This window comes from Ochlerotatus camptorhynchus, unplaced genomic scaffold, assembly GCF_037179485.1.
Source record: "Ochlerotatus camptorhynchus isolate MF236.1 unplaced genomic scaffold, CSIRO-AGI_Acam_v1.1 ptg000850l, whole genome shotgun sequence".
Lineage (NCBI taxonomy): Eukaryota > Metazoa > Arthropoda > Insecta > Diptera > Culicidae > Ochlerotatus > Ochlerotatus camptorhynchus.
In genome coordinates this window covers 5,471-33,428 of record NW_027041309.1, presented here as the reverse complement: position 1 = coordinate 33,428, position 27,958 = coordinate 5,471, and the positions used below count along the sequence as shown (strand labels likewise).

Sequence of the window (27,958 nt, the reverse complement as noted above, 5' to 3'; positions counted from 1 at the left end):
TTATAAAATTGATCTCAAAAACCACTAATAGAGTGCAATAAAACAATAAATGCTACTTGGGTGGCACCCTGACTGTACGGTCCATACAAATTTCCATATCTTTGTATTGACTACAGCCCACGCGAGGATACTCGACTTCCCTGAGTATCTCTGAATCATTGTACTATCCACACAATATACAAATACAAAAGTGGTATGGTACAGCTTTTAGCAAATTTGTTTATTATTCAGGGTGCTCCGAGACCAGTCCAAATTGACAATCGGAAAACTGCCAAAAACAGCGTCTTTTTTCTCCAGGGGTGCAACCCTACCAACCTGTGTGAATCCAAACTATTTGTCAGTGCGAGTCATCCCGAGTCAGGTTACAAAAACAACGAAGGCTGCCCGTTCAAATATTACGTAACGCAAAAAAATGCAATTTTTACAAACCCCCCCCCCCCCTTCCTGTAACAAATCGCAACAATCGTCAAATTCACATACATAACAACAAAATTTCCACAAAGAAAAATAAAACCATTTGTAGTTCCGAGCGCCTGCGTATTTTGAACCGATCAATTACACAGAAAAAAAAATCTAAATTTTAACTGTCGCGTACAATCTCCTCTCCCATTGGACTAACTTTCCGATACATGAGTTAGCCTAATTTGAATCAACAGTGCCAAAAAGTACACCCACAACAGGACACACAAATGCAACGCGATCCCGATGCAATGATGTTCCATTATTGGTGGTAACTTAAAATAGTTTCTTTGTTCAGATTATCCCCCAGCCCGTTTAGCACACAACTTACAATTTCAATGATCAGATCAACGCAGGTGCCCGTCACGAGCTAAGGAGAAAGCATGGCTCAACACGATTCACACTATCGCAAAAGAACTCTGGACTTTGGTGATAAAAATCGGAATGTAAAGTTATACAGCTTATATTGGAGAGGTACTAATGCTGATATATTTTTTCGAACGTTCCGCAGCTATTGAAATTCACAACCGATGTGGAACATTTCCTGGAGGAGTACGACAGGGTCGTCGAACATCGGTGCGTTTATCGACGGAACTTCGCACGTCATTTGCAGGAAATTGAAACCAACCTACAGCTGCTGATATCGAAGTTTCATCGAATCGGAATCGATGGCTGCCGAAATCAACTGTTCATGGAGCTGTTTTGCTGTGGGACTCTTTTTGAAAATCGCAACGAATTACGGAAGCACTATTTCCGGTTTCACAACACCCCTCGGTTGGTTCATTCGAGCATTGTGGAGGTTAGTTGTGACAGAATAGTGTTTTTTTAAACGTTGAATATATATGTATTTTGGTTTTCAGTTGGGATCAGGATTCGGAAAGATGGAACATTTTCGAAAGCGCTTGGAGGAATATTTGCACTATGGCAAGGAGCATAGCGCTGTATTGTTGGTAAATCTGCAGAAACTATTGAAAAATGTAAGCCGTACTATCGAGCTTGATAGGCCGGTGAAGGATAACGGGTCGACCAAGCCAGATCATCTGATATATCGCTGGAGAGATTTTAGAATCCCAATTGAGCGAAGTGTTGTGTACTTTTGTAAATGCTAAGGCTATGCCAATTAATAAATTTCATGGTTCTGAAAAATTTACGCTATGAATTTAATATTCTTAGAGACCCTGGTCCAATTCACACTTCTCAGTAGACTCTTTAAAATATAGTTTGCTGCCCAAATCACGGGGGAAAGCGCAAGATGATTTACGTTTACATACTTATACAACAAAAGTTTCGAAAGACTTTATATGACGGTATTCAAACATTGGCAATGACGAAGATGCGGTTACAATCAGCCTCACGTTTAACCGCATCGTTATGCCTCGGATACACTTGTATGACAAACTATGAGTATGAGCCTTATTTGTATAATAAAACTCATGCTCATCCATCATCACACTTGTCCAGTTCTTGTATAGTTTTTGTATAGTGCTCATAATAATTATTATACAAATAATGCTCATAGTTTGTTATACAAGAATATCCGCGACATAATGCATAATTAGTATGATTTTATGTGGGTTGTACTGCCCTTTTCAGTAGTTGTCCCATTCGTTAAAACAGCAAGCTGTGATAAACGCTGTTGAACATTTTTTTTCTCCATAGACTCTTACAACATAGTTTTGGGTATATTTCACGACATTTTCTGAACAAAGTAGGGAACATTTCGTGTACATTGTAAAGTGATGACACCTACTTGACAATCGATTCCAATGTATGTATAACTCATTTTCGCCAAAAAATCTCATGGGACTGCTATGCCGCACAAGGCAGTGTACTACAAACAACTCTCCTCAACTCCCTTACTTGATGGAAATCCAGGCTACTTTGACCACTTTTCCCATATACATTTCCTAAATCTACCTCCATAACTCGATAAAGTCCCTAACTCGATAGTCCCTTTAATATCGTGTTAGGAAGAGTTGACTGTATTTCAAAATCATAGTTTCAACAGTTTTCTTGCAACTAAAATACGAATCCACAAAAGGGAGTGTGAAAAACCAGAGACTTCTAAGGCACAATAGTGCATGGAGCAGAATGATATGATGAGGTTTATAGCAGTTTGTCTATTTTTTGTTGTACGTCAATTCACATTTTCACATATAAACATGGTATCATAAGGCATAACAATTCCATATGTAAGTAAATAGGAACATTCAATAAGATCTACGTAGCAGCGTGGAACCAAACAAACGGTTCACTCGGTTTATATGCAAATCTAAATCACCGCATAGCTCCACATTGAATGACGCCGTGGTGTAAAACATTCTCACATAACAAATACCAAAAAGGATTTAAATGTTCTACAATATCATCGTGTCTATTTTAATCAGGATAGAAGAAACGATCCAATTCACTGAAAGCCAGAACTTTCACTTTCGATCGGGAGAGTGTCAGGGACAGATCACTTAACAATGGTTCGAGTTACGACTTACGTACATCAGCCGGTGTATAATTACAGCCATAAATATAGAAACGTTAGTTAACTGTATAACAAAAGAAAATCACAATAACACAGAACCGTTTTTGTGTTTTTCCAGTTGGACAAAATAACGACAGACGTAAAACAATTTCTGCAGGACTACGACCAAATCATCATTCATAAGGACCCGTACAGGGGAGTGTTTCACAGTTATCTGCGAGAGATTCGTACAAAGGTCAAGCAACTATTGCTGAAATTCGAAGCGGCTCCATATGATGACGGTAGTGCAAAATCGGATAAGGAGTTGTTTTGCTGTGGGGTAAGTGTTAAATTTCGTTTAGCCTATAAAACGATTATTTGCACTAATGGATTGTAATTTCCTCTCCTAGTTGGCGTTCTATAATGCAGCAGACCTGAGGAAGCATTACAAAGCCGTACATGACGAACCATTTATACGATACACAAATTCGTTAGAGGTAATAATGTTACTTTGTTTTCTAATCTAAGTGTTATTTGGTTAGAAATTCGTTTCAAGTCTGGGATCTTGAGTCTCAACAATCTCGACAAAAATTCAATGTGCCATATTTCCAAATTTCGAGACATTGAAAGTTTTAAAACGCTGTAAAATCTCCCAAGTCCTAGAATCCTCTAACTTTGCACGTGCTTGAAATCATTTATAATATTTTCATGCCCTAGATCTTGAAAATATATCTAAAGCCTACGTCATGATTATTAATATCAGGTCTAAAACCTTGGCCCAAGCTCAAGGATCTACGAGGTTTATCGAAGTCCTATGAATTTTCGAAATCTCTGGTTTTGTAAAAAAAAATGCTATGTAGTTCGTTGTAAAGGATATAAAAAGTTTCAAAATCAATGTTAATAAAAATAATTGATCGCGATTCGGCAAACATTTAGGTAAAACATTCAATTGCCGTGAGATCGGCAAAACAAAATTTACCACAACTGTCAAATTTTGCCAAACCTTCGGAAAAATGGTTTACCGTTTATCGGCATCTGGCAGTTTATTTATTATTATTTTTATGCTTTTATTTGTAATAATGGTCGAGATTTTGATTAGGTAGGACACAATTTAACAACATTTTTTTTTATTGAAAAACGTCCTTTATTTCAACCTTCTTTTCAGCTTAACTAGCATTTTCGTTTTCCAAAGGCTCCTAGCAGATTGGTCGATTTCATTCTGAAAGGTATTTTACGTATTCTCGGCCAAAATAAAGTTTGGAATGTGTCCGTTTCCGGCAATGTTAAATGTGAATGCCATTAGTTCTTTAAATTATTTTACTGATTTCAGCAAGTTGAGATGATTTCGGCAATTTGAGATTGAAAATGTTTTTGGCAAAAGTAATTTTTGAAATAAATCGATTTTTCGGACCACCCTACATGTAAATGGTCGCCCTAATGATAGAATAAAAAATACGAGTTTAATATTTAGCAACAAGGAACAAAATTAATTTTTTTTACGAAATTGTGAGAACCACTATAGCGTTTTGTTACGGAATGGCTGTATGTTCACATAATATTTCTAGCTCTGTAAAGCATCCTAATGTTAAGATCTTGAAGTTGTACAGGCTCAACGATGTCTTGTACGGTGAACCAAATTCATAATCTAATTCTAATCGCCCCATGGAGACCCGTAACATCATGTGAGTATAATTGTGTTACCAAAACATCTATGATTCTCCAGATTGTCCTGGAATTAAGATCTTGATTTTTACCCAGACTGAATGTTTAAATCCTTAGCACTTCGTGGAGTTTCTTAACGTCCTGTGAAATATATGATTGTGTTAACAACATATTTTTGATACTTCAAATCATTCCGGAGATCTGATCTTGAAGCTCTACATACCTTAAAAAATGGGCCAGAATTGTATGAATAAGATCTGGATACATATGTAACACTTTTCCACCAAAATACTGCAAATTTATTAACGCATACGTAATATATGCATTCAAAAGTTCGATCAGTCGATTTTGTTCTGCTCAGGATATGAACCTTAAATACCTGTTTTCACTTCTCGGAACCACAATTAAAGCAATTACAACACGTGCTTCTACAAGCACTTTCAAGTTAATTCACTTTTAAAGACGATACTTGCTTAAATAATATCATTTTCATCGCTAAAAATGCGAGCCGCGAACAATTGTATAAGATGAAACTGATTTAATTACCTTTTTTCTACACACCGCATTACGAAGGTGTGTGTAAGAATTATCTTTCATCGCATTCAGTGTTGTCAATTTAATTGAAACAAATTGTGTAAGAACAATACTTTTATTGCTTTTAAAGGAGCTTAAACTGTGTTCAATTTAGAAACCATGACTCAGAAATGATAAAAAAAAACCTTAATTTGTTTTCAAGAAAATCTATCTGAACCTGAAAAAATAAGGATCACAATTCCAGAATAATATTTCAGAAAATTTCTACTTTTTTGTACTTTTAATTCTAACAAATAGAGTAAAAACTTCCTAAAAATGAGCCTTAGGAAAAATGGGCTTTGACCCGTTTCGGTTATTTTTTTTCAGATATTGTTATGAAACTTTGGAAAAAATATTGTCTAGTTTTATGGAAAAAAACAGAAACGTTGTTTCGGGTCACCGTTATGTTTGAGCAAAAAACAAAGCTATCATAAACTACTTGTGAACGTGTTATAGGGGAAATGTTGGCTTCGGCAATACCTTAACCTATTATCGTCAGGGGGGTAAAAAAAAGTCCTAGAGCACTCAAATTTGGCCAATAGTTGCTCTGAAACACAATGTATCTACATGCCAAAATTGAGCTCTCAAGGACGTTGTTTACCCCCTGACGATAATAGGTTAAGGTATTGCCGAAGCCAACTTTTCCCCTACTTTAGGTTTTGTGATTTTCTGGGTCAAATTTGGTCATTTGTCTCTAATAGGGTTCCTACTACCGGGAATGTTTTATAATGGGCAAAATTTATCATCAATAAAAATGCTACTCATAATAAGAAAATATGCAGTATTCCTGCCATCAGTTATGTATCCGACCTCATAGTATATCCCAAGACTCGCTAATTACCCTTTTGTGTTATAAAGCTGATTGTTATATGAATATTGTAAAGTTTGGAGCTCTAAAATACCCTAGTATATTTACCATATTATTTTAAAGGGTGATTAGCGGGCTTGTTGGTTACTTAGGATGGGAGGTAATTGATTCTGAGTATAATGATTATAAGGCCCCTTTTTAAAGGAGTTCTTATTATTCAATTGTTTTTCTTTACTTTCAATTTCTCGTTAAACTGAGTTGAAAGCTTCAATCGTGTCAAAAATATGGTGTAATACTACTTGCCAAAAAGAACAAAACTATCATTTATACAGTGCATGAACTGACATTTCACTGCTTTTACTGCATTTGTTTATTTGTGTGGCCATAAAAATTACATGCGATTTTCGACATTTTCGATTGTAGTGCATCCTCTTGGATGTAATATGTATTAAAATTTATGTTTTGCTGTGTGTTTCTGTGGGTGTAAGCACAAAGTGGCACAGTGACTTTCCCCCTGGGTCTGACTCAAACTCAATGAGGTGTGCTCTGTCGATTTTTTTTTAGATCCAAATTTGGTTCACCAATGCACAAGGACAGCTGTCAAAATCAAATGTTTACATTATTCGCTAATGAAATTTAAAAGTTTGGAAATCGCAGAAGAAGTGCGGCAAAAATTGAGGAAAGTGCAGACATTTAAGTAAACTGGAAAAACACCTTATGATTTTCCTGATTTTCATTCTAACTTTGAGCTGACAGTTCGAATGAATGCACCAATTCCAGCATACTGACTCGAACCCAGATCCAACACGAATCCATTTTCGTTCGTTTATTGAGAGTCAACGGCGACTCTGACCCAGGCTTAAAACCGGAAACGACATAAGTTGAAACCCGGAATAAAGTCACAAAGGAGACGTAATAAAGGTAAAAAAAATAACACGGCCCACTAACACAACATAACATAGGTCAAACATAAAATAATATTCGAAGTTTTTCAAAATATTTGAAAAAAGTGTTTCAAATAAGTAGATTTCAACTTTTCTTTCCCCCACCGTAACACTCAAATCAATTTAAAGTACTCCCTTCAGCCCATTTTGACCGATAGTTTAAAAAAAAATTGGGTCATTGGCATCCGGTTCCGGATGTTTAAGGTTGTATCCGGAACCACCTGAAAAAGGCAGATTCACGGATTTCGAATAATCCCAAATGGATATCAAGTGGAAGTCTTTTTGTCGTAGACTACATCTTACGAGAAGGTACAGGGGATAAGTCAAAAATCTAAAATTACGACCGTCACGAAAAGGTGTTCAGTTTGAACGCTTGCAACTTTGTCCTTTATAGATGAAATAAAAACCTAAATACACCAATCGATAGGAAATAACTCTTAGAATCTGCTACACTTTTTTTTCCATTTAAGTACTACTGGAGTCGTGTTAATCTCGAAAACCGCGTGAATTGCAAAGCGAATAGACCTGTGTAAAAAACGTGTAAAAAAGTAGACGTACACGTTTAAATAAAAAAAATCCAGTGCATAACATATTTCTGACATTTAGGTCAATGTCAATGTCTTCATTGTCTCGTTTTAGTACTAAAATAATACATATTGGGGACATTTGGGTCATTGTAACCGGGTTCCAGATGTTCCAGATTGTTTCCGAAACCACCATGATCCTTAGTATATCCAGAAACATATGAAAAAAGGCAGATTCAAGGATTTTTTTATGTCAGCGCCGACGGTGATTGGTAAATTTGACTGCTTTCTCACCCCAGTGTTTCTGGGTTCAATCCCAGCCGAGGTCGATGGCTTTGTTCTTATGCGAAAAAATCTCAGGTCACGATTACCTTCGAAAGGAAAGTAAAGCCATTGGTCCCGGCTCATATGTTGATGGGTTCGATAGGTTCCATTTCCATTTCCCAACAAGTAATCAAAAATCAACTTACTAATTCGCCTTTTTGCTGTAAGGGGCTAATATTTATACGGCTAATATAAAACTCGGAAGTCGCCTTAAATTGAAAAAAGCCGAATCAGCGGGATTTTTTTTGGTAATGGAAAAAAAAACTTGAAAATTGCAAAAAGACAAATGCACCATTTTGGCTTTGAACAGTTTGTTTATTAATAACGATTTTTTTCTAATATTTTCAGCGAAAATCGTCTCTTGCGAAACTACAGCATATGCGCCACCGCTTGAATGAGTACATCAATTTCGGAGAAGAGTACACCCTAGACCTGCTCACCAACTTGAAAAGAATGCTGAAGAAAATATCAAATTCATTGAAGTTCTAACCTTATAAATTTCGGCTATCAAAAAACCATTTTAAATAATCTTTGGCTGATAGTTTCGGTAATAAAGATGACCAACCAACCAACATTTATAAAAACGATTATCCGATGTTCCCCAGTACGATCATCAGCGATTGCCGATCGTAATCTTGTAGGCGTCCCTTCCGTTTTGTCTACGTTCTTAAATTCGCGAGCAACGCATGTAGGTATGTGTTGAAAGCCGAAAATTTCTAAATTTCGCATCTTCCGCTACCAACCCGATTGGCAAGGCAGGAAATATCTCGAAGATCACTAAAATCGACTGTATCATCGAAGAAAAAAATAAATAAAAGAAAATGTTTCCTTCCTACGATGGAAGACTAGCACCTCACAGTTCGAGACTGACATCCGTTCGTTCCTAACGCTTTCTAATATAAGACTGCAAGCGGCGCATTAACTTCACAGTATTTTGGGGCAATTTTGTTTCCAACACAAATTTGGAAAATAGTTTGGTCCAAAAAATAGGTGTGTTTAAATACGTGCTAAGACAGAATGCAGAAAATTATTCAAAACAAGGATGTGAGTTCAAAAATTGGTGCAAACAAGGCAGAAGAAGTGATTACGTAATGGAATCAATTTGTATTCGCAGGTTGAGAAATTCATCTCCGAGACAAAGTACTTCTTGGACGAGTTTGATTCGATCATCAGCCATTGGGACTTGTCTGGGAATTTCTTCCTGCACTACTTGATCGAAATTCATGAGAATGTGACGCAGCTACTTTCAAAGTTTACCACACTCTCACTGGAGGGCGTTGGAGGGCGGAAACATGTGAATTTCTTCAATTTACAGTGTTGCGGGGTAAGTTCGTGATCGTGCTTCAGTTGATTTCAGATCATATGGCCGAACTTGAAATCGATCGTTTTAAAATTAGACTTCCGCGAATTGAACAATAGGATATTTTTATCTTCCTGAAAGTGGTGCCAACAAGGGAAAACCTGAACACGAGTGCAGTTTATTTTTGAATTAGAAAGTCGATAAATAATAACAATGTCTGTCTGTTTTGATTTTCAATCCTACAGCAAGAGTTTCACAGTGTCAAGGATCTGAGGCTACATCATCACTCGTGTCGCCATAAGAAGTCAACATTTGAGGAAACAGACAACTGTGAGGTAACCGCTAAACTTTCTGTTGTTGATCAAGACTTAAGCTTATTTACCCGAACCCAATCTCTTTCGTTTATTTCATGACGTTTTCAGCTTAAATCGGCTTTACTAAAATTAGCATTCTTCAACCGAAGGGTGAACGAATATGTACAGTATGGAACGGTCGCCGATCGTTATCTGTGTTTGTATCTGAAGAAGATCCTGAAAAAGATAATGATCACGTTGGACACGTTTGCGTTGTAACTATCGTTAAGTATGTATCCATTAATTAATGTAAGAATGCGAAGGAACGAACGAACGGATTGTGATAGTATGTCGAACACGTGCGCTACCAATTAAACTTATCAATTTAATACAACCTTAACCAATTGCGCTTTCTTTCTACGATGACAACTACCTCCACAACTTTCGATTGACTTGATCCCATATATGTACTTAGAACCATTAATAGCCACATTACGTAAGTTGTTGAAGCTCGATTTCCATTTCGAATGCCCTTTCTTCACTCGATTGCCAGCTTGTGTTGGAATAGAAAGTGGGTGAAATGATTCTGGAAGATACGGTAAAATATCTGCGTAGTGCGAAAACGCCCGAAGATGTTGCCAACTGGAAATTGGTCAGTAACCTTCGCCGATCAACGGAAGATTCTATTACCTTACACCTTACTGGTTTTCAATTTTACAGGTGTACAATTTTATCATCGAAACGAAGTATTTTCTTGAACATTACGACAGTATTATAGAAACGTGGGATTTGTGTGACCAGGAGTTCCTGATGCTGCTGTGGGAAATAGAGGAACTGCTAACGGAGCTACTGTACAAGTATACTACTGTTTCCACCGAGTATCTAAGACCCGTATCATTACCAACTGTAGAGATTAAATGCTGTGACGTAAGTTGTGTGTTAATGAAACTTTATCAAGCATATGAAGTTACGGGAAACAAAGATTGATTATCGGTAACTTGAGCCTTTTTCGATGATTTTTTTCGTCATTCGAAAGATGGTTGTATTTCAACACACGCGAGTCATTCAAAGCCAAACTTTTTGCTCAGAACTACCAAACCGGAGGTACATAAAAATTGCAAACAATATTACATACAAGTACTGGTATTTAAAACTTCAATAATATGTTTACGTGCATTAACTATGAACTAAACTTTGTGTAGGTGTTTGTGACAAGCCGAGGTTGTAAAGTATGTGTGTGATTCATAAAACCTGTCAATTTCGCTTTCAGAGCGTCACAATAAGCAATGTTATGATTCGTGAGCGTTCACTCAAATCGATGATTACGACGCTCTGCAAGTTAATTTGACAGGTTTTCTGTGTCAAACACATAATTTACAACCTCTTCTTGTACTAATTATCATTATAACATCTAATGATTTCATAATTTCAAAAAACATTTTTTATAGCAAGTGAGTCGAAGCAACCCTGGTTATAAGTAAGGAGGCTGAATCCAGAAACTGCCGACACGCTCAAATTGTAACAATCGGTAATCTGTCAATGTTCGTTTGGCTTGACATTTTAGCAGGTTTGGCTGCATAAGAATAGCTAAGACCGGTCTAGATCCACTGTCTATAGTTGAGTATTATAATGGAACCAAAACGGATCCATCCATAACATCCGTCCATCTATGCTATAATATCTGGAAAACTGTGTATTGGTCTGAAAGTTTTGTGCGAAATAATTCTGAATCGAATACAAGAGAATATGGACCTAACTGTCACACTCCTTAACATCTTGGTGCAGGTCAATGATATCCAAGAGTCCCTGTATTTGGTATTCGTTGTCTACGAAAAAGCTTTAAATCGACTCAATCACGAGAATAGGTAGGACGCCTTGAGGCACAACCCGATCAAAGTCCAACATCAAAATAATATCAAATATAAATCTAGTATTGATGTCAACATCAAATTGAAATTGAAATTTGATTTCAGTTTACGATTGACAAATATGATATCAAATTTTGTTTTCGTTTTGCTGTCCTTTCGATCTACATCTAAATTTTCTGTTGATTGTCGGTAGTGTATTATTACAGCAAATCAAGAACCGAGACAATCAGAAGTAGTATAATAATTTACAGATAGAATCGTGAATTGCTACAGACTAAGTCAACATCGCATATAAGAATGAGATACATCGCATCTTGTTCAAGCTGAATCGCATAGAATGCAAATTATTGACTTATAAGCGCTGAAACATTGTTGTACCGTACTGTATCACACATAAAATCGAATAAAGTCGTAAGGCTTGTCAAACTATATGCCTCATTACATATTAAATCGTCAAATCAAACCGTTTAAAAATAAATTAATATCTGCACGTATGTGGCCTTTATATAAGATTTGTTTGATTGTATATAGGGGAGGAGGGGCATAGTGAACAGGTGGGGCATAGTGAGCATCCCGCATGTTTGTATATCACAGAAATAACGTTGATATGCGTGCATTCTAGTTTTCTGGGAACTGAAAATGTTGTTGCAGTTCTTTTTATTGCCTTGGCAGAATATCAAATTGACAATTTTGATACTACAATGAAAACTAATTTTGCTATCAGTGAGAGTAAACTGAAAACTCAATTTGAAAAAAATTGTTATCAAATTTGTCAATTACGGAAACTGAAATCAAATTATGATTTCAGTTTGATGTTGATATCAAAATATCGATTTTCTGTCATTTTGATGCTGGACTTTACTCGGGTATGATTTCTATTCATGACCATGTGGAACAAGATTGCTGAAATACTAAATTTTGAGGGCTGCGGATCGAAAAATCGAAACGGCTGATGGCCGTAAAGTGGGCTGCTTTGGCAGCCTGTCACTATTAACACCTTAACTACTTCAATTTGGTTGATGATGTTGCTCAAATTAACACAACAGTGCTCCTAATAAGCAGAGCAAGCTTGACGACCTAGTGATGTATTTCTAACATTTTCCAGAGTTCTTTCAATACTGGCTGTGTACGAGTAGACTAGACTAGACTAGGCTAGAGCAAGCTCGACGACCTAGCCGAACGCTCCTATGAGGTGGGTCTTACCTTCAATGTAAACAAAACTTAATCGTTGGATGTCAACACGCAGCTTGAACTTTTCCATCAATGTAACACGGATAACCCTTTCAACTTTACGAACTTAACTGGATCTCGAATGTTCATCTCCAGCGTAGATGTCATCATAAGCAGTGCTGAGAATTTTCATTGTCGTTGAAAGCTTTCACGCGATTTTAACATAATTATTTTTGACATTCCCACCGGAAGGATTGATTCTCAAAAACACCTCCGTTGAAATCTCATTCATTTGACAATGACAAAGATTCACCTAGTAGGTAACAAAAAGTGTAATCTCGTACGTTCTTTTAAACATTATTGTTATCCAGGCTGTTACGGACTCGAGTTGTGCAAACAAATTCTACAAATCTCACATGATAATATGAGGTCCCACGAAGCTCTACGAATTAATACACTTCTTCGGAACATTGAGCAAAATTTCATCGAGTAGGTAGAACTTTTTTTTTCATTCGTTTATTTATAAGGTTCAATCACGTTAGCTTTACGGAGCCGATTATTAATTTTGTTTTTAATTAATAAAAACAAGGGTCACTACCCGAGCAAAGCCTGAGATCAAATTGAAATTTAAATTTGATGTTGTGATTTTGCTGATAATGATTACTCAGGTTGCTATCATTTTGGTCGTTTTAACGGTTAAAATATCAAAATTGAGAGCAAACAAATCTTCCTATGACATCACATTGAAAACTAATTCTGCTATCAGTGAGAGCAAACTGAAAACTGAATTTGATACCAGCTTTAGTACCAAATGGTAAAGGACGAGGCAATGAAAGATGCAACAACAATATTCAGTCACTCACGAACAGGCGACTCACACCGCGTGTCTTCGCTCACATAGCATGTAATTGAGGCATTTTCCATAGAAAATGTACGCTCAGTCATTCAAAACAAGGATTGGGTACCATTGCGGAAGAATAAACCTGCTGACTGAGCTACAGACTGAGTGCTCGGTTGTCAGTGACTCGTTTATCTCTCAATCATTCAGGCTCTCACAAGGCAATGAATGATGAGGCAGATGGCAGTTCATATTCATATGAAAATGACTCATTGAACCTGACTATTTTGCGCACTGCTGCTGAACCTGATTTCCGCTTGTTTGTTCTTCTTCAGTCTCCGGGGTCGTCACGTTGATTACCATCACTACTTCTTTAATAACCTCAATTGCTTCCGTTGTGGCACCTCCGGCTAACACACCTGGCCGTTCCCGAGCGGAAACGCTTGGGGTAAGAATTGATCCGGGCCCCTCCCTATTACAAACAAAACACACGGTTCTGGTTTCCTGATATAATACATTCCTCTTCTGATTGAGGAAATGCAGCGATGTACGTATTTCTTTTTGCACATCCATATGACTGCAGTATACATATCAAATCACAGGTCTGGTGGAAAATTATCCTCGATATAAAATGTATGATACCTCGACAGAGCCTTAACGAAATTAACAATTTCACGCAAATTCGGCCTTCCAGCTCCATGCCCAAAGCTAAGTTTGATAGTGTTCTTATAGTATGGTAATTGTCTACCACTCAGTGTAGCACGAAAACTAAGTCCGATAGCAGTGGGCGATCCTCACTGTTTGATTTGATCAAGCTTAATAACCTCTGATTGTCCTCGGTATGTATGCAGGGCCAAAAACGATTTTGGTGGATCGATAGGTGATTCACCTATAGAGCTTTTTGACGTTTAATCGGCGCACACTACTGTACCATTTAAAGCGCACGAGTGCGAGCAAGAAGGAAACAGATTAGTGGGAAAACAAACCGTCCATGCATCCATGTTTGCTAGATAGAGAAAGATGATTAAACGTCAAAAAGGTCTATACGCCTCCACGAGATGATTTTTTTTTTATCTTTATTAAGGAGACTTTCAGCTCTGGGCTGGTTCGTCTCCCCACGAGATGATATATAATCTCCTACCAGCCACATGATCATACAATTGTTCAAAAAACGAGCCGTCCGACAGAAGGATACAACAGGGAGTTGACAATTTCACTCTCCCCATACAAATCGCTTCAATTGGTTGCCCTGGTGGTCCCTCCCCTTCCCACCATTTATTGGTTCATATAATAATATAATGTTTTATATGCATATGCTATCATTTTGCGAAAGTATATACGGTAGCTTACCTTGATAATGAACCTAACTGATAACCTTGTTCCTACATCTTAGGTGTTACTTCCGGGGAAGAGAATTTCTTATTCAGCCGCTGGATGCCAGTCAGACTCTTTTTGAGCTGCACCTCCGTGGTGTACAGACGTTCGGAGGCGAAGCATTTCCTCTACCGCATCAGTCTTCCCTTCGCACCTCCTCACTTTGCTATTGTCGGATTGATAAAATTGCCCAGACTACGCCACCCAGCTGTGTCGATGTTTCAGCTGGTAGTCGTTTGTAATCATATGACTCGTGAAGGCGTGAGGTAGGGACTTGTAAAGACCGGAGCTAGGAATCATACTCCTTTCAGGTTGTCAACTCACCATGTTGTAGCCCTCAAAGAATGGCACAGAAACGAATAAAATACTATAAAATAGCCCAAAAATTCCAAACAGCTAAAAAACTAAATACACTGAAGTCTTTTTTTACACGGTTTTTTTTACGCGGTTTTTTTTTACACGGTTTTTTTACGACGATTTTCGAAATAACGCGGTTTTTTTTTACGCGGTTTTTTGAAATAACGCGGTTTTTTTTTACACGGTTTTTTGAAATAACGCGGTTAAAGAGCCAAAACATTCTAAGTGTTTTCTGAGGAATGGACTTAGCCAAAAAAACAAACTTGGAAGTGTACTTCGAGTGGATTCACCGGACAACATGAGTACATACATATTTTCGGAACGGGAACGACGTGTAGAGGCCGGAAATCGATGATTCATGCCATTTTGGAATCCAAGATGGCGGCTTCCGGTTTTGTGAAAAACTGTCAAATAGCCAACAATATGGATATTTTTGGAACCGAGATGACATGCAGAGGCCGGAAATCGATGATTCATGCCATTTTGGAATTCAAGATGGCGGCTTCCGGTTTTGTGAAAAACTGTCAAATAGCCAACAATATGGATATTTTTGGAACGGGAACGACGCGTAGAGGCTGAAAATCGATGATTCATGCCATTTTGGAATCCAAGATGGCGGCTTCCGGTTTTGTGAAAAACTGTCAAATAGCCAACAATATGGATATTTTCGGAACGGGAACGACGCGTAGAGGCCGGAAATCGATGATTCATGTCATTTTGGAATTCAAGATGGCGGCTTCCGGTTTTGTGAAAAACTGTCAAATAGCCAACAATATGGATATTTTCGGAACCGAGACGACATCCAGAGGCCGGAAATCGATGATTCATGCCATTTTGGAATTCAAGATGGCGGCTTCCGGTTTTGTGAAAAACTGTCAAATAGCCAACAATATGGATATTTTTGGAACCGAGATGACATGCAGAGGCCGGAAATCGATGATTCATGCCATTTTGTAATTCAAGATGGTGGCTTCCGGTTTTGTGAAAAACTGTCAAATAGCCAACGATATGGATATTTTCGGAACGGGAACGACGCGTAGACGTAGTAGTTATCTCAAGACTCCTTTGCTGAGAAATTCGAAATAAGATAAATAGAGCAAAAAAACTGTTTTTTTAAGAGCCACCCTAACTCAATTCAAGAAAATAGCTCTAAATCGGCCAATTTAAGAGATACAAAAAAGTTATTTCCAACAAAGTTGCTTAAAATTAGCTCAGCTATAACTTTGCCGAAGAATGTATACCTTAATTTATTCAAACAAAAAAGTTAGATTTTTGATTTGATTGATAATAAGAACCACCCTAGAATTCATTGCCATAAAAATGAGGGCCTAACTATAAGGAACAACTTTGTACAAGAGACTTTTAGTCTAAAGTTTCAATTTCAGGCTCAAAACATATCATTCCACCTAAATCTGCACTCTGTACCACTGTGCACTGATACCAGCGCTCATTTCTGAAAAAAAAACTTATAATTTATTCATTGCAAAAAGAATAGATGAATCAGGGCACATGTATCAGTATAAATCAAATTATAAAACTCTATAGTGTGAAAAAAATCAACAAATTGAAAAATTTACTCGGAGTCGTATGTTTGCGAAAAGAATTATTTCGCGAAGTTCTCTTTGGCGCAATTCCGATTTGCAGAATCCTATTTTGCGGTATAAGGATAAAATTTCTGCAAGATAGGACATTACGCGAAATGGGATATTCTGCCAAATAATATTCCGCTTGATGAAATAGGTTACCCCGTAAATCGCTATTGAAATGCCACTGCCGTCAAACTATAGGGCGCCTTGATTATGTTGAGCTGACTCTTTCAATTAGTAATGGATGAAATGGTTTTGCAGAACATACATGTATACCACATTTTTTTTTGACCATGTCAAACAGTGGAATTTAAATTGAAGTTTAATTTAAAGGGTCTACTTCAGTACATACCGTGCACTGGTAGTGGCAGTGTCCATGATGTCTTATTGGCTAAACATCGATTTCAGTGACAAGGACTCTTCGTTCACTGTGTTTCATAACTTTGACTATTCGGTCAGCGACAACTTCAACCCCAGTTCCTGTTATGTTAAGTACTATCCACACAATTAGTTTTTTTCTACCGAACTCGGCTGAGCAAATCTCGGCAGGCCATTACCACTTGTACCTGTACAACCTCTAGTGCTACATGCATTCCACAACCAAGTCACTGGTATCACATGTTGTTCAACATTGAATTTATGAAGTTCTTGTAAATGTAAGAAGATTAATTACAGATCATCGAAAAAAAAATTAATTAAAATTTGATGCATAACATTTTTTTGAAACATTCACAAACCGGAAGCCACCATTTTGGATTCCAAAATTGCGTGAATCATCGATTTCCAGCCTCTACACGTCGTTCCCGTTCCGAAAATATCCATATCGTTGGCTATTTGACAGTTTTTCACAAAACCGGAAGCCGCCATCTTGGATTCCAAAATGGCATGAATCATCGATTTCCGACCTCTGCATGTCGTCTCGGTTCCGAAAATATCCATATCGTTGGCTATTTGACAGATTTTCACAAAACCGGAAGCTGCCATCTTGGATTTCAAAATGGCATGAATGATCGATTTCCGGCCTCTGCATGTCGTCTCGGTTCCGAAAATATCCATATCGTTGGCTATTTGACAGTTTTTCACAAAACCGGAAGCCGTCACTATTTTGGATTCCAAAATGGCAGGAATCATCGATTTCCGGCCTCTACACGTCTAGATTATACCACGCAAGAGTGGAAATGGCTGAATTCCAACACAAACCTGGTTCATTGTCTGGCTTTGTGGAAGCCAGCTGCTTTCAAGATGGTTAGGATTTACAAATGAGAGAAAATTCCGTAATGGTGTGATCAAAGCATTCGGAAGGTCTTTACCTCCAGAAGAACTTTATCATGAACGAATATGTTCTAGGTGATCATGACTTACAAGTACCGAATAAAATTCCATGCACACTGCTCAGTTTTTTTGTTATGATGAATTTTGAAATAACACGGGTTTATCACACAGTTTTGTGAAACACATGGTCTTTTTTTACACGGTTTTTTGAAACAACGCGGTTTTTTTTACACGGTTTTTTGAAACAACGCGGTTTTTTTTTACACGGTTTTTTGAAACAACGCGGTTTTTTTTACACGGTTTTTTGAAACAACGCGGTTTTTTTTTACACGGTTTTTTTTTACGCGGTACGTATCCCCCGTGTAAAAAAAGACTTGAGTGTAAATCTAAACTCATAAATCAGAAATGGCAAAACTGTGCGAAAGTGATCTGTAAACACTGAAAGAATAATTGAAACGCATGAGTAGCATCAACACGACAAAGTAGTATTGAAACTCATTAGAAAAGCACCTCAAAACGTTGAAATTATAAGAAATAAAAACCCGACTCCGAGTCTTTTTAATGCCAAAATTACCTTGAAATTTGTAAGAAAGGGTCTTAAATCACCAAAAGTACCTTAAAATGCTGAAATGGCTTTTATAAAAATCCTTCATCAAAACAACACAAATGGACACACATTTGCTAAACTATTTAGCCTATAATGATTTCAAAATAGCTTTAAAACACTAAAATGACCTAGAACAGCTATAAAACCACCAAAATGGTCTTTTTTTCCTTGATTTGTTTTCCGTCGATCTTGTTTTCTGTGCTGAGCACCAATGCTACCGACGCCAGGGAGGCAGCTCCTACACCTGGACCCTACCTATTGACCCATCAACTCATGAACCGGGGACCAACGGCTTTACTTCCCTTCCGAAGGAAGGCGTGATCAGAGATGTTATGCCTCAGAAGATCCCGGCAGTGCCGACTGGGATTGAACCCAGGCCTGCTGGGGAGAGAGGTAATCACGCTTACCACTACACCACCGCCGCCGCTACAAAAATGGTCTTAACATCCTTAAATCTACCTGACACCGCTTATACGTAATAATATCCCACTCTCATAATAATCTTGAAACGTCATAATGATCATTAAAACGCCTAATCTAATCTAATCTAATCTCACACAAACGCAGCCAATACTTTGAAAGCATCCTGGAAAATGAAGGCTTCACGAATCCGTCATTTTTCTTGTCAACGGCCAGGCCAACTGCGCAGCATGTGCCGCAGAGAGGATTTCAAGGAGTCAAGTGATGTCAGACATGAATATCTGAAACCACTCCACAACCTGAGATCAAGGGAAAGGAAGAAAGCGTGGACCTCCCGTACCAAACGCTTCCAGTTACAATTGAATAATAGTATTTATATGTTTTCGTTGGGAGCATAATTGCTATAAAATTTAATTTATGCTCCTGGTGTCTTTGGATGAACTTTTGGCATTTGAACCAAAAGCCAGGCTATTTCTGGGTTAACATTTGAAACAAGCGGATCAACCATCCGATTCTTTATGCTTTCAGCTTCAATTTGACTATATTTTTACCACTGAGAAAAAGCAATCTAGCAGGGTTTTCTTGAAATGAAACACACGCACTACAAATTGTAGCTGATTTCGAGTTGCCGATAATAGAACAGCAGATTTACATGCAGTTCAAATGGAACGGTTGCCGAAGAAAAACTGGTTGCCGACAATACTCGCTCTCACTAGAGAAGATTGGAGCTTTGTAAAAGCGTTTCAAAACAGTTTTTGACAATTCTTTTGACTGAAATTGTTAGAGCAGCTGGCAGCAAAAGATTGTAAACAAACCAATACTGCATATGTGTGCGTTCCATAGAGAAAAAGGCTATAGAAAGAAGGTCGCTGCTTAGATTGCCGAGAATACGTAAATTCCCCTATGTAAATAAATAATAGAAAAAAAAAGAAATAAAATCAGCAGATCTGCATCATCATAAAAAAAATAAAACACTGCAACTGGTGCCTCTGCTTCGGCCACCAGCTTGGGCCCTACAGGGAATTCACCTCTCACTACTAGTGAGATTAATCTTAATCACTCAGCGGCGACGATACTTCGAGCAAATCAAAACAAAACAACAATCGAGCAGCCGCACCTCGAAACTCGAGCACTTATCTCACTCTCCACACACGATTTCGAGCTTTTTTTTTTTTTTTTAACTCTTTATTTGTTCCAAATTCAAAATAAATTACATTTCATTTTAACCTAGGTGCTCCAGTTACTGCAGTAACGTACCAGCCTTAATTGTTATGATATATATCTAAGTGTTTTTACATTGTTCATGTCTTGGCAATTCAGTATTTTAAACAGGTTTTTTAACCTGCATGTCAGTATAACAATTGATATCTTAAAACTAAAAACTAAAACTAAATCTTATCTAAGTATAAAGGGAATTAATCGTTGCAATTGAGGATTGCAACGATTTTTGCCTGAAATTATTCATTATTTTGTTGGACATTTGTGCTAAAGTCTCAACATTCGAAATTCTATGTACTTCGGTTGTACTGTACCAGGGAGGCAACTTCAAAATCATTTTCAGAATTTTGTTCTGAATCCTTTGAAGTGCTTTTTTCCTGGTAGTGCAGCAACTAGACCATATTGGTACAGCGTAAAGCATGGCCGGTCTAAAAACTTGTTTAAATATTAGAAGTTTATTCGTCAGGCAAAGTTTGGATTTCCTGTTTATAAGAGGATACAAACATTTAATATATTTGTTACATTTGGCTTGAATGCCCTCAATGTGATCTTTAAAAGTTAATTTTTGGTCAAGTATTAATCCAAGATATTTCACTTGGTTTGACCAGGAAATTGGAACTCCGTTCATAGTGACTATGTGACTACTACTAGGTTTCAAAAACGAAGCTCTAGGCTTATGTGGAAATATTATAAGTTGAGTTTTGGAAGCGTTGGGAGAAATCTTCCATTTTTGTAAATAAGAAGAGAAAATATCTAAACTTTTCTGCAGTCTGCTGCAAATAACACGAAGACTTCTTCCTTTAGCGGAAATGCCTGTGTCATCAGCGAACAAAGATTTGTGGCAACCCTGAGGCAAATCAGGGAGGTCCGAAGTGAAAATGTTATACAATATAGGCCCAAGAATGCTACCCTGAGGAACTCCTGCTCTAACAGGTAGTCGATTAGATTTGGAATTTTGATAATTTACCTGCAGAGTTCTGTCAGTTAAATAATTTTGAACTAATTTCATAATATAAAGTGGAAAATTAAACTTTTTCAATTTAGCAATCAAACCTTCATGCCAAACACTGTCGAATGCTTTTTCTATGTCTAGAAGAGCAACTCCAGTTGAGTGGCCTTCAGATTTGTTTGAACGAATTAAATTGTTAACTCTTAAGAGTTGATGAGTAGTTGAATGCCCATGGCGAAATCCAAACTGCTCATCTGCAAAAATTGAGTTCGTATTGATGTGAAGCATCATTCTATTCAAAATTATCTTTTCAAAAAGTTTACTTATTGAAGAAAGCAAACTTATTGGACGGTAGCTAGAAGCTTCAGCTGGATTTTTATCCGGCTTCAAAATTGGAACAACTTTTGCATTTTTCCATTTATCAGGAAAGTATGCCAAATGGAAACATCTGTTAAATAATTTTACCAAGAAAGACAAGGTACTCTCTGGGAGTTTTTTGATGAGGATATAGAAAATTCCATCATCACCTGGAGCTTTCATATTTTGAAAATTTTTAGTTATAGACCTTACTTCGTCCAAATCAGTCCCCCAGGAATCATCAAAAATATTTTCCCGAGAGAAAATATTCAGAAAATCCCGAGCAACCTGATTCTCAATAGGACTAGTAAGACCCAAACTGAAATTATGGGAACTCTCGAATTGCTTAGCAAGTTTCTGAGCTTTTTCCAAATTTGTGATCAAAATTTTACCACCTTCTTTAAGCGCTGGAATAGGCTTTTGAGGTTTTTTCAAAATTTTTGTGAGTTTCCAAAAGGGTTTGGAACTCGGGTCTAATTTAGAAATATTATTTTCAAAAGTTTTGTTCCTCAGGGCAGAGAATCGCTTTTTAATTTGTTTTTGCAAATCCCGCCAGATAACTTTCATGGCAGGATCGCGTGTTCTTTGATATTGTCTCCTACGGACATTTTTAAGACGGATCAAGAGCTGAAGATCATCGTCTATTATAATTGAATCGAATTTAACCTCGCATTTTGGTACTGAGGCAGCTCTTGCTTCAACTATAGAAGTAGTCAGAGATTCAAGAGCATAATTAATTTCATCTTTGGTTTGCAAAGGCATGTTTGGATCGAAGTTATATTCCATAAATGTTCGATACTGCTCCCAATCAGCTCTATGGTAATTGAAAGTAGAGCTGTTGGGATTACAAATTATTTCTTGGGATATTTCAAAAGTTACTGGAAGGTGATCAGAACCGAAGTCAGCATGGGTTACCAATTGGCTACAAAGTTGACATGAATCAGTTAAGACCAAATCAATAGTGGAGGGATTTCTTGCAGAAGAAAAGCATGTTGGGCTGTTTGGATATTGAATAGTGTAATAACCTGCAGAACAATCATCAAACAGAATATTACCATTGGAATTGCTTTGAGCATTATTCCATGAGCGGTGTTTTGCATTAAAATCACCAATAATGAAGAATTTAGACCTATGACGGGTAAGTTTCTGGAGGTCACCCTTGAGAAAATTCTTTTGCTGGCCTACGCATTGGAATGGCAAATAGGCAGCTATAAACGTAAGTTGTCCAAATTTTGTTTCAACAGAAACCCCCAAAGTTTCAAAAACTTTGGTTTCAAATGAAGAAAGAATTTTATGTTTGATTCGTCTATGAATAATGATGGCAACGCCACCACAGGGTCCATCAAGACGATCATTTCTATAAATCAAGTAGTTTGCGTCCTTCTTAACCTTATGGGCAGGTTTAAGGAACGTTTCAGTTATAACGGCAATATGCACGTTATGAACTCTTAAAAAGTTAAATAGCTCGTCTTCATTATCTTTAAGAGATCGAGCATTCCAATTTACAATATTTAATGCTTTAAAATCCATTACTGAATTTTAAAGTCATGACAATATTATTTGCAAATTTTACTCCAGTTTGAATAGCATCAAACATGGAGTTAGATTTAAGCATATCAGAAATCATGTCAATTAATGAATTCTGTAAAAATTCCATTTTGGGGGCAGTAATGCTTCCTAAGTCAAAATTGTCAAAATTTCCATTAGAACGTTGGTTAGTATTTTGATTTCTACCCGCTGCAATAGCAGCATAGGTAGCTCCATTAACTCGCTGAACATTGTTAGCAGCTAGGGGAGTAGGTACAGATGAAACATTTGAAGCAGGGGAGATATTTGTACCTACGGGTACGAATGTAGAATTTGTTCCTCGCTGACCGTTGTTAACAGCAGAGGAATTTGTACCTGGTCGGAAACGTGGAGCGTTTCCTACCTGACGGTTAGAACGAGATTGTAGGATCGCTTTGCGAGTCTTACATTCCCAAAAATTGGATTTGTGGTTTTCACCACAATTTGAACATTTAAATTTCTTAGGATCTTCCTTCACAGGACAGTCGTCCTTTGCGTGAGAGGAATCACCACAATTCATGCATTTAGCTGGCATGTAGCAATTTTTAGTTCCGTGACCCCATCCCTGGCACTTACGGCACTGGGTGAGGTTTTGGAAATTTCCTCCAGTCTTCCTGAAGTGTTCCCACTTCACTCGGACATGGAGCATAAGGCTAGCTTTTTCTAAGGCCTTAAGGTTGTTTAGTTCACTAGACTTGAAGTGAACTAAATAAAAATCATTAGAAATCCCGTAGCGCGAATCGCCAGGACGGGATTTCATTTTCATTTTGATTACTTGGAGTGGCACAACTCCAAGTAATTTTGCCAGTTCATCTTTGATCTGATCCAGGGATTCACCACTGGGCAGTCCTTTCATGACAACCTTGAACACACGTTCAGTTTTGGTGTCGTAAGTAAAAAAATTGTGCTTCTTCTCAGTAAGATACTTGAGAAGACATTTAAATCCGTCCAAGGTTTCAGCCAATACACGGCATTCACCCCGACGTCCAATTTGTAGTGAAAACTTAACTTTCACGAAATTCAAAAGTTCCATGCGAAGAGCATGGAAATCGGTAGTGGTTATCACAATAGGGGGAATCTTTTCCTTCTTGGCATTAAGCCGGGAAAGTTTACTAGAATTTTTCTTGGATGATGGATCATTCTCATCATCCGTGAGCAAATCAAATTGATTACTCAAATTAATTTCATCAGAAGGGGGGTCAAGAGTTTGCCCCTTTCTTTTGCGTTTAGGCGCCATGGCGGCAGTAAATTTTTATCCAAATCGACTTCCAAGCAGATTACTATAAGAATCTGAAGGATCGAAGAGGAATTTTCCAAATCGATATCCAAGAAGGATTACCTCGGGTAGGGTCCAAACAAGGATCGAAGAGGAATAAGAGTTGAACAAGGTAGAAAATTTTTACAGGTTGAGCACTGAAAAGTGCTGTTAAAATTTGTTGTAGCTTTAGGTAGTAGTAACACTTCCTTCAGCAAAAAGCAAATAGATCCGCACGGCAAGAGAGCACGATGCGGACTGAACACGATTTCGAGCTGTTTCGCTCACCCCCACACGCACACAAGCATAAGCTTTTATCACTGCACTGTTGTGTTTCGACACTCCGGGAATCTTCTCGTGCCTCTTTGGTGTGTGGTTGATCTCCAACCCAGCACACTAACACACCGCTGCTTACAAAAAACACACCCGTGCAAAGAAACGAATCCAAGAAGCGTCACTCTCGCGAAAGGAAACCCGTCGTCGTCGAACGGAAAAAAAAGAACTCGGTGAGCAATTTTGTAGCACTGAATTTCCACCGGAAATCAACCGGGAATACACAAACTTCAACCGGGAATACACAAACTTCGAAACACGTTCGGAAGCACTTTTGCTACACTTTCGATATGAATTTCGGTCGAAAACACGTCATTTTTGCGAAAATAGTTGAAAGCAAACCAACATCAACACCGACCGTGCCGAGCTCTTTCGCGTCATCCTTTTGCAAACATGACGAATCATGTTTTCTTTCTCGATTCTAAAACTTCTCGGAAAGCGAGAAAACCACCACTCACACACGTATAACCGTCCTGGAGGCAGAGTGCCAGCGCTAATCCAGCAAATGCAGCCGAAAACTATGAAAGCGAATGCACGCACAAAACAGAGAACAAACTTAACACACAACCGTATCCAAAGGCGTTCGAAACTCGACTCTCATAATGATCATTAAAACGCCTAATTATACAAACTGGGTTTAAAATGTTATTTAAATTATTGTTATTGCCGCTCAATTTGTATTATCATAATTATAAATACAGAAAACATGTGATTTTCTGCGTTCCCACCGGAGGGCAGTCCGAACGCACCAGTCGGTCACGACCCATACACTGTACATAAACATCATCCTCTGATCGAATGAAATCTCAGACCATTCAAAACAAAACACCGAAATCGCTTTTTCGAATGATAGCTACAACCGGATGACGGTTGTTTTGAAATCAGATGATGTTCCTCTCGAATACAGAATGAAACTTGTTATGATAAGGGATAGGGCCTTCAGTTGAAATGCGTAATGCTCTCTGCTGTAATGCTGATCTGAGCTGACAAACGAGGTGGAAGCATATGCATTGCTATCAGAACTGTTACGAACATAGGTAAAGGATGGAAACCCATGCTTGGCTAATTCGTGGTCGATGACGTTTTCTCCACCACGAAATTTTTTTGTATCCATAATGGAATGACTTATTATGGCTATTCAGTATGGAATTGTAGATAATCAAATTATAAATCTAATTAAAAGCACTTGCATGTCACACTATTCTTAAATGTTTGTCCTCTAAGTGCCATATGTTTTATAGCTAAATTTCAAACGAAAATCATCCTGTATTTGGATGACAGTCATATGGATGTTCATCATCTGACGACGAATTCAACCATAAGAAAATCATCCGAAATTCGAATGCATATTGTTAAAGGGCTCGATCAATGCAATAATCATTCGAAGTATTGCGGATGTTTTGGTTCAGTGTAGATTGAGAAACGGAATTTTGTAAATGTTTTTCACCATCTTCGGACGGACTCAGAGTAAGATGCGAGAACTGAGCAAAAAGCTGCTAGGCTGGGGGATGCGGAGTAATTATTCTTCCATGTTGGCAGCACTGCGATAATCGCAATATTCGTTTCATTGCCATAAGTTGGCAGCAAGCGCTGACAAACTGCGTTTTGTGTAAAACCCTATCGTGACTCTTTCATTGTTTGTATACGTTTATAAAGCCTCGAAAATTTTAGAGAAATGATTTTGATGCTGTGGAAAAAATGTTGCTTACATTTTCTTTACATCCCTTCATAAATAGAATAATTCGAAACGAATTTGAATATTTTTCATATTGATGGACTGCAATATGTACTTGCATTCGATTCTACATCATACCGGAATAAGGAGGTCCATCTCAGCTACTAAGACAGTGGGGAAAGATGTGCCCCATTAAATATCTGTATTTACCACAACAAATCAATCTGAGATCTTCAATTTATTCAATTCAATTCTTACGTTTCAGATATTGTTTGAAAAATCCTCCCAGCTATTCCGACACTACTACACGGTCCATCACACCCCCGCTAGATTGAACAATGTCCGATACTGCGAGGTAAGCAAAGGTAAATTCCGCTGGGTCGTGCAGCAACAATCGATTCGGTAAATTATTCTAGATGAAAGCCGGTCTCCTGAAGTTGGATTTCTATAGACGCAGCTTGAAGTACTATATCGAATTTGGCACGTGGGCCGATCATGTTCTTTGTCTCTATTTGAAGCGGATCTACAGGAAAGTGAACCACACGATGGATCCATTCCGCGAGGAGTGAAGGGGCGGACAGTAGTTTGTATTTTAAAATATCGATTATAATTCAAACCAATAAAAGCAATTTACACGTACTGATAAGGCTTTCGGTATATTTCATAAAGTCTAGAATATTTCGTTTGCATGATGTAATGACCGTTATTGATTGATACTAATTGAAAAAAGATTCAAATTTATAGGCAACATTATTTCATTTCATTATGTTTAGATTCATAGTCATACCCATCAATTATGGACTTGATTGATTTCAGTTCTTTGAGTAGAATGGGAATGTCACTACGATTAACATTGACTGCGTGGGTGGTTCGCTGGGGAACCCCATTTATAATTTCATTTTTGATTCCAAACTGAAGCTGAACGCAATCAATTGTATTTTCCGGTATAGTACTCGTTACACTTTCTAATTCATTTATCGTCAGACTAGACTGACGCAGCGTGGAACGAATCTGGCTGACATAATCCTCTAGCACTTGACACATAACCGTAGTGTGATCCTTGGGTAAGCCCAACTGTTGAAGCTCAGTGCAAAATACGGAACTTTCAGTATTAAAACGAGCAGCACTTACCAACAGAAAACGGATGCAAGCAAAAGCCGCCTTTGGGGTGTCCATCGATCCTTTCGTGACGCCAAAAATAGCACGAACTTTGTCTTCCTACAGTTGAAAATAAATGGAGAACAATTTCATTATAATTTTATCGACTAATGAATAAAGCTTAATTTACCGGAACCTCTTCTCCGACGATACATTTTGCTACATGGTGAGCGACCTCTTTTAGCTGATCCGAACTGAGTATTGCCAAATTGGAATGAATTTCGGCAAGAACCCAATCTGGACAATCACCCTCTCCACAGAAGCGAAATTTCTGAAAAGCAAAGGAAAGATGGTTGTAAAGTAATAAGTTCGAGATGCTTCGAGACAACCTGGTCTATACAAGGTGTGGAGATCTAGCCCCTGACGTATGTGTTGGCAGAGGGAAAAATGTAAACTTTGTGGGAGATCATGGTGACGACGTCATAACACTGGAAAGCAATTTTGCGAAATAAGAAGGAAAACAAATGCTAGCTATTTTTGTATGATGATTTTGCTTGCTTGTATTGTTTTGTAAAGTCACCGGGAAATATCAGCTGGCGATTTAATTTTTTTTAGATAACTCCTTACTTGAAAACAGGCAAAAACTCACAAACAGGCTGCTTTTTCATGGTAT

The 27,958-nt window shown here is 37.8% G+C and overlaps 4 protein-coding genes across 7 annotated transcripts; 3 read left to right on the top strand and 1 right to left on the bottom strand.

The window, feature by feature from the left end:
* The first annotated feature begins 678 nt into the window (after positions 1 to 678).
* LOC135715321 (uncharacterized) lies at positions 679 to 1,569 on the top strand. Of its 2 annotated transcripts, XM_065238635.1 has the most exons (4): positions 679 to 730; positions 806 to 905; positions 971 to 1,258; positions 1,320 to 1,569. In XM_065238635.1, the coding sequence occupies exons 2-4, from the start codon at positions 843 to 845 to the stop codon at positions 1,566 to 1,568; spliced, it is 600 nt and encodes a 199-aa protein (XP_065094707.1). In that variant the 5' UTR covers positions 679 to 730; positions 806 to 842; the 3' UTR covers position 1,569. The 2 variants fall into 2 exon arrangements, with proteins under 2 accessions (XP_065094707.1, XP_065094708.1); XM_065238636.1 differs by lacking the exon at positions 679 to 730 and having other exon boundaries at positions 802 to 905.
* Positions 1,570 to 2,906: 1,337 nt separating this feature from the next.
* LOC135715323 (uncharacterized) lies at positions 2,907 to 9,715 on the top strand. 3 transcript variants are annotated; one of them, XM_065238640.1, is made up of 5 exons: positions 2,907 to 2,990; positions 3,054 to 3,254; positions 3,325 to 3,411; positions 9,295 to 9,384; positions 9,472 to 9,715. In XM_065238640.1, exons 1-5 carry the CDS (start codon positions 2,928 to 2,930, stop codon positions 9,619 to 9,621), a joined length of 591 nt encoding a protein of 196 aa, XP_065094712.1. In that variant the 5' UTR covers positions 2,907 to 2,927; the 3' UTR covers positions 9,622 to 9,715. The 3 variants fall into 3 exon arrangements, with proteins under 3 accessions (XP_065094712.1, XP_065094710.1, XP_065094711.1); XM_065238638.1 differs by lacking the exons at positions 9,295 to 9,384; positions 9,472 to 9,715 and adding an exon at positions 8,098 to 8,752; XM_065238639.1 differs by lacking the exons at positions 2,907 to 2,990; positions 3,054 to 3,254; positions 3,325 to 3,411 and adding exons at positions 8,575 to 8,793; positions 8,864 to 9,073.
* Positions 9,716 to 9,880: 165 nt separating this feature from the next.
* LOC135715322 (uncharacterized) lies at positions 9,881 to 26,829 on the top strand. The gene is made up of 4 exons (XM_065238637.1): positions 9,881 to 9,994; positions 10,063 to 10,269; positions 26,453 to 26,542; positions 26,604 to 26,829. Exons 1-4 carry the CDS (start codon positions 9,923 to 9,925, stop codon positions 26,754 to 26,756), a joined length of 522 nt encoding a protein of 173 aa, XP_065094709.1. The 5' UTR covers positions 9,881 to 9,922; the 3' UTR covers positions 26,757 to 26,829.
* An 18-nt stretch (positions 26,830 to 26,847) lies between these two features.
* On the bottom strand, positions 26,848 to 27,679 carry LOC135715318 (COMM domain-containing protein 4; the record flags this gene model as incomplete). The annotated part of the gene is made up of 2 exons (XM_065238632.1): positions 26,848 to 27,405; positions 27,476 to 27,679. Coding segments are annotated over 2 exons (672 nt in total), but the record flags the coding sequence as incomplete, so codon positions are not given.
* Between the last annotated feature and the right edge of the window lie 279 nt (positions 27,680 to 27,958).

What these genes read in the sequence shown, in the direction of transcription:
- LOC135715322 (XM_065238637.1), top strand. Translation starts at nt 9,923, where the DNA reads ATGATTCTGGAAGATACGGTAAAATATCTGCGTAGTGCGAAAACGCCC. An exon ending in ATGTTGCCAACTGGAAATTG is followed by an intron (nt 9,995 to 10,062) that starts GTCAGTAACCTT and finishes TCAATTTTACAG; the next exon opens with GTGTACAATTTTATCATCGA. An exon ending in TAGAGATTAAATGCTGTGAC is followed by an intron (nt 10,270 to 26,452) that starts GTAAGTTGTGTG and finishes CTTACGTTTCAG; the next exon opens with ATATTGTTTGAAAAATCCTC.
- LOC135715321 (XM_065238635.1), top strand. Translation starts at nt 843, where the DNA reads ATGGCTCAACACGATTCACACTATCGCAAAAGAACTCTGGACTTTGGT. An exon ending in TTGGTGATAAAAATCGGAAT is followed by an intron (nt 906 to 970) that starts GTAAAGTTATAC and finishes AACGTTCCGCAG; the next exon opens with CTATTGAAATTCACAACCGA. An exon ending in TTCATTCGAGCATTGTGGAG is followed by an intron (nt 1,259 to 1,319) that starts GTTAGTTGTGAC and finishes TTTGGTTTTCAG; the next exon opens with TTGGGATCAGGATTCGGAAA.
- LOC135715323 (XM_065238640.1), top strand. Translation starts at nt 2,928, where the DNA reads ATGGTTCGAGTTACGACTTACGTACATCAGCCGGTGTATAATTACAGC. An exon ending in ACAGCCATAAATATAGAAAC is followed by an intron (nt 2,991 to 3,053) that starts GTTAGTTAACTG and finishes GTGTTTTTCCAG; the next exon opens with TTGGACAAAATAACGACAGA. An exon ending in GATACACAAATTCGTTAGAG is followed by an intron (nt 3,412 to 9,294) that starts GTAATAATGTTA and finishes TCAATCCTACAG; the next exon opens with CAAGAGTTTCACAGTGTCAA.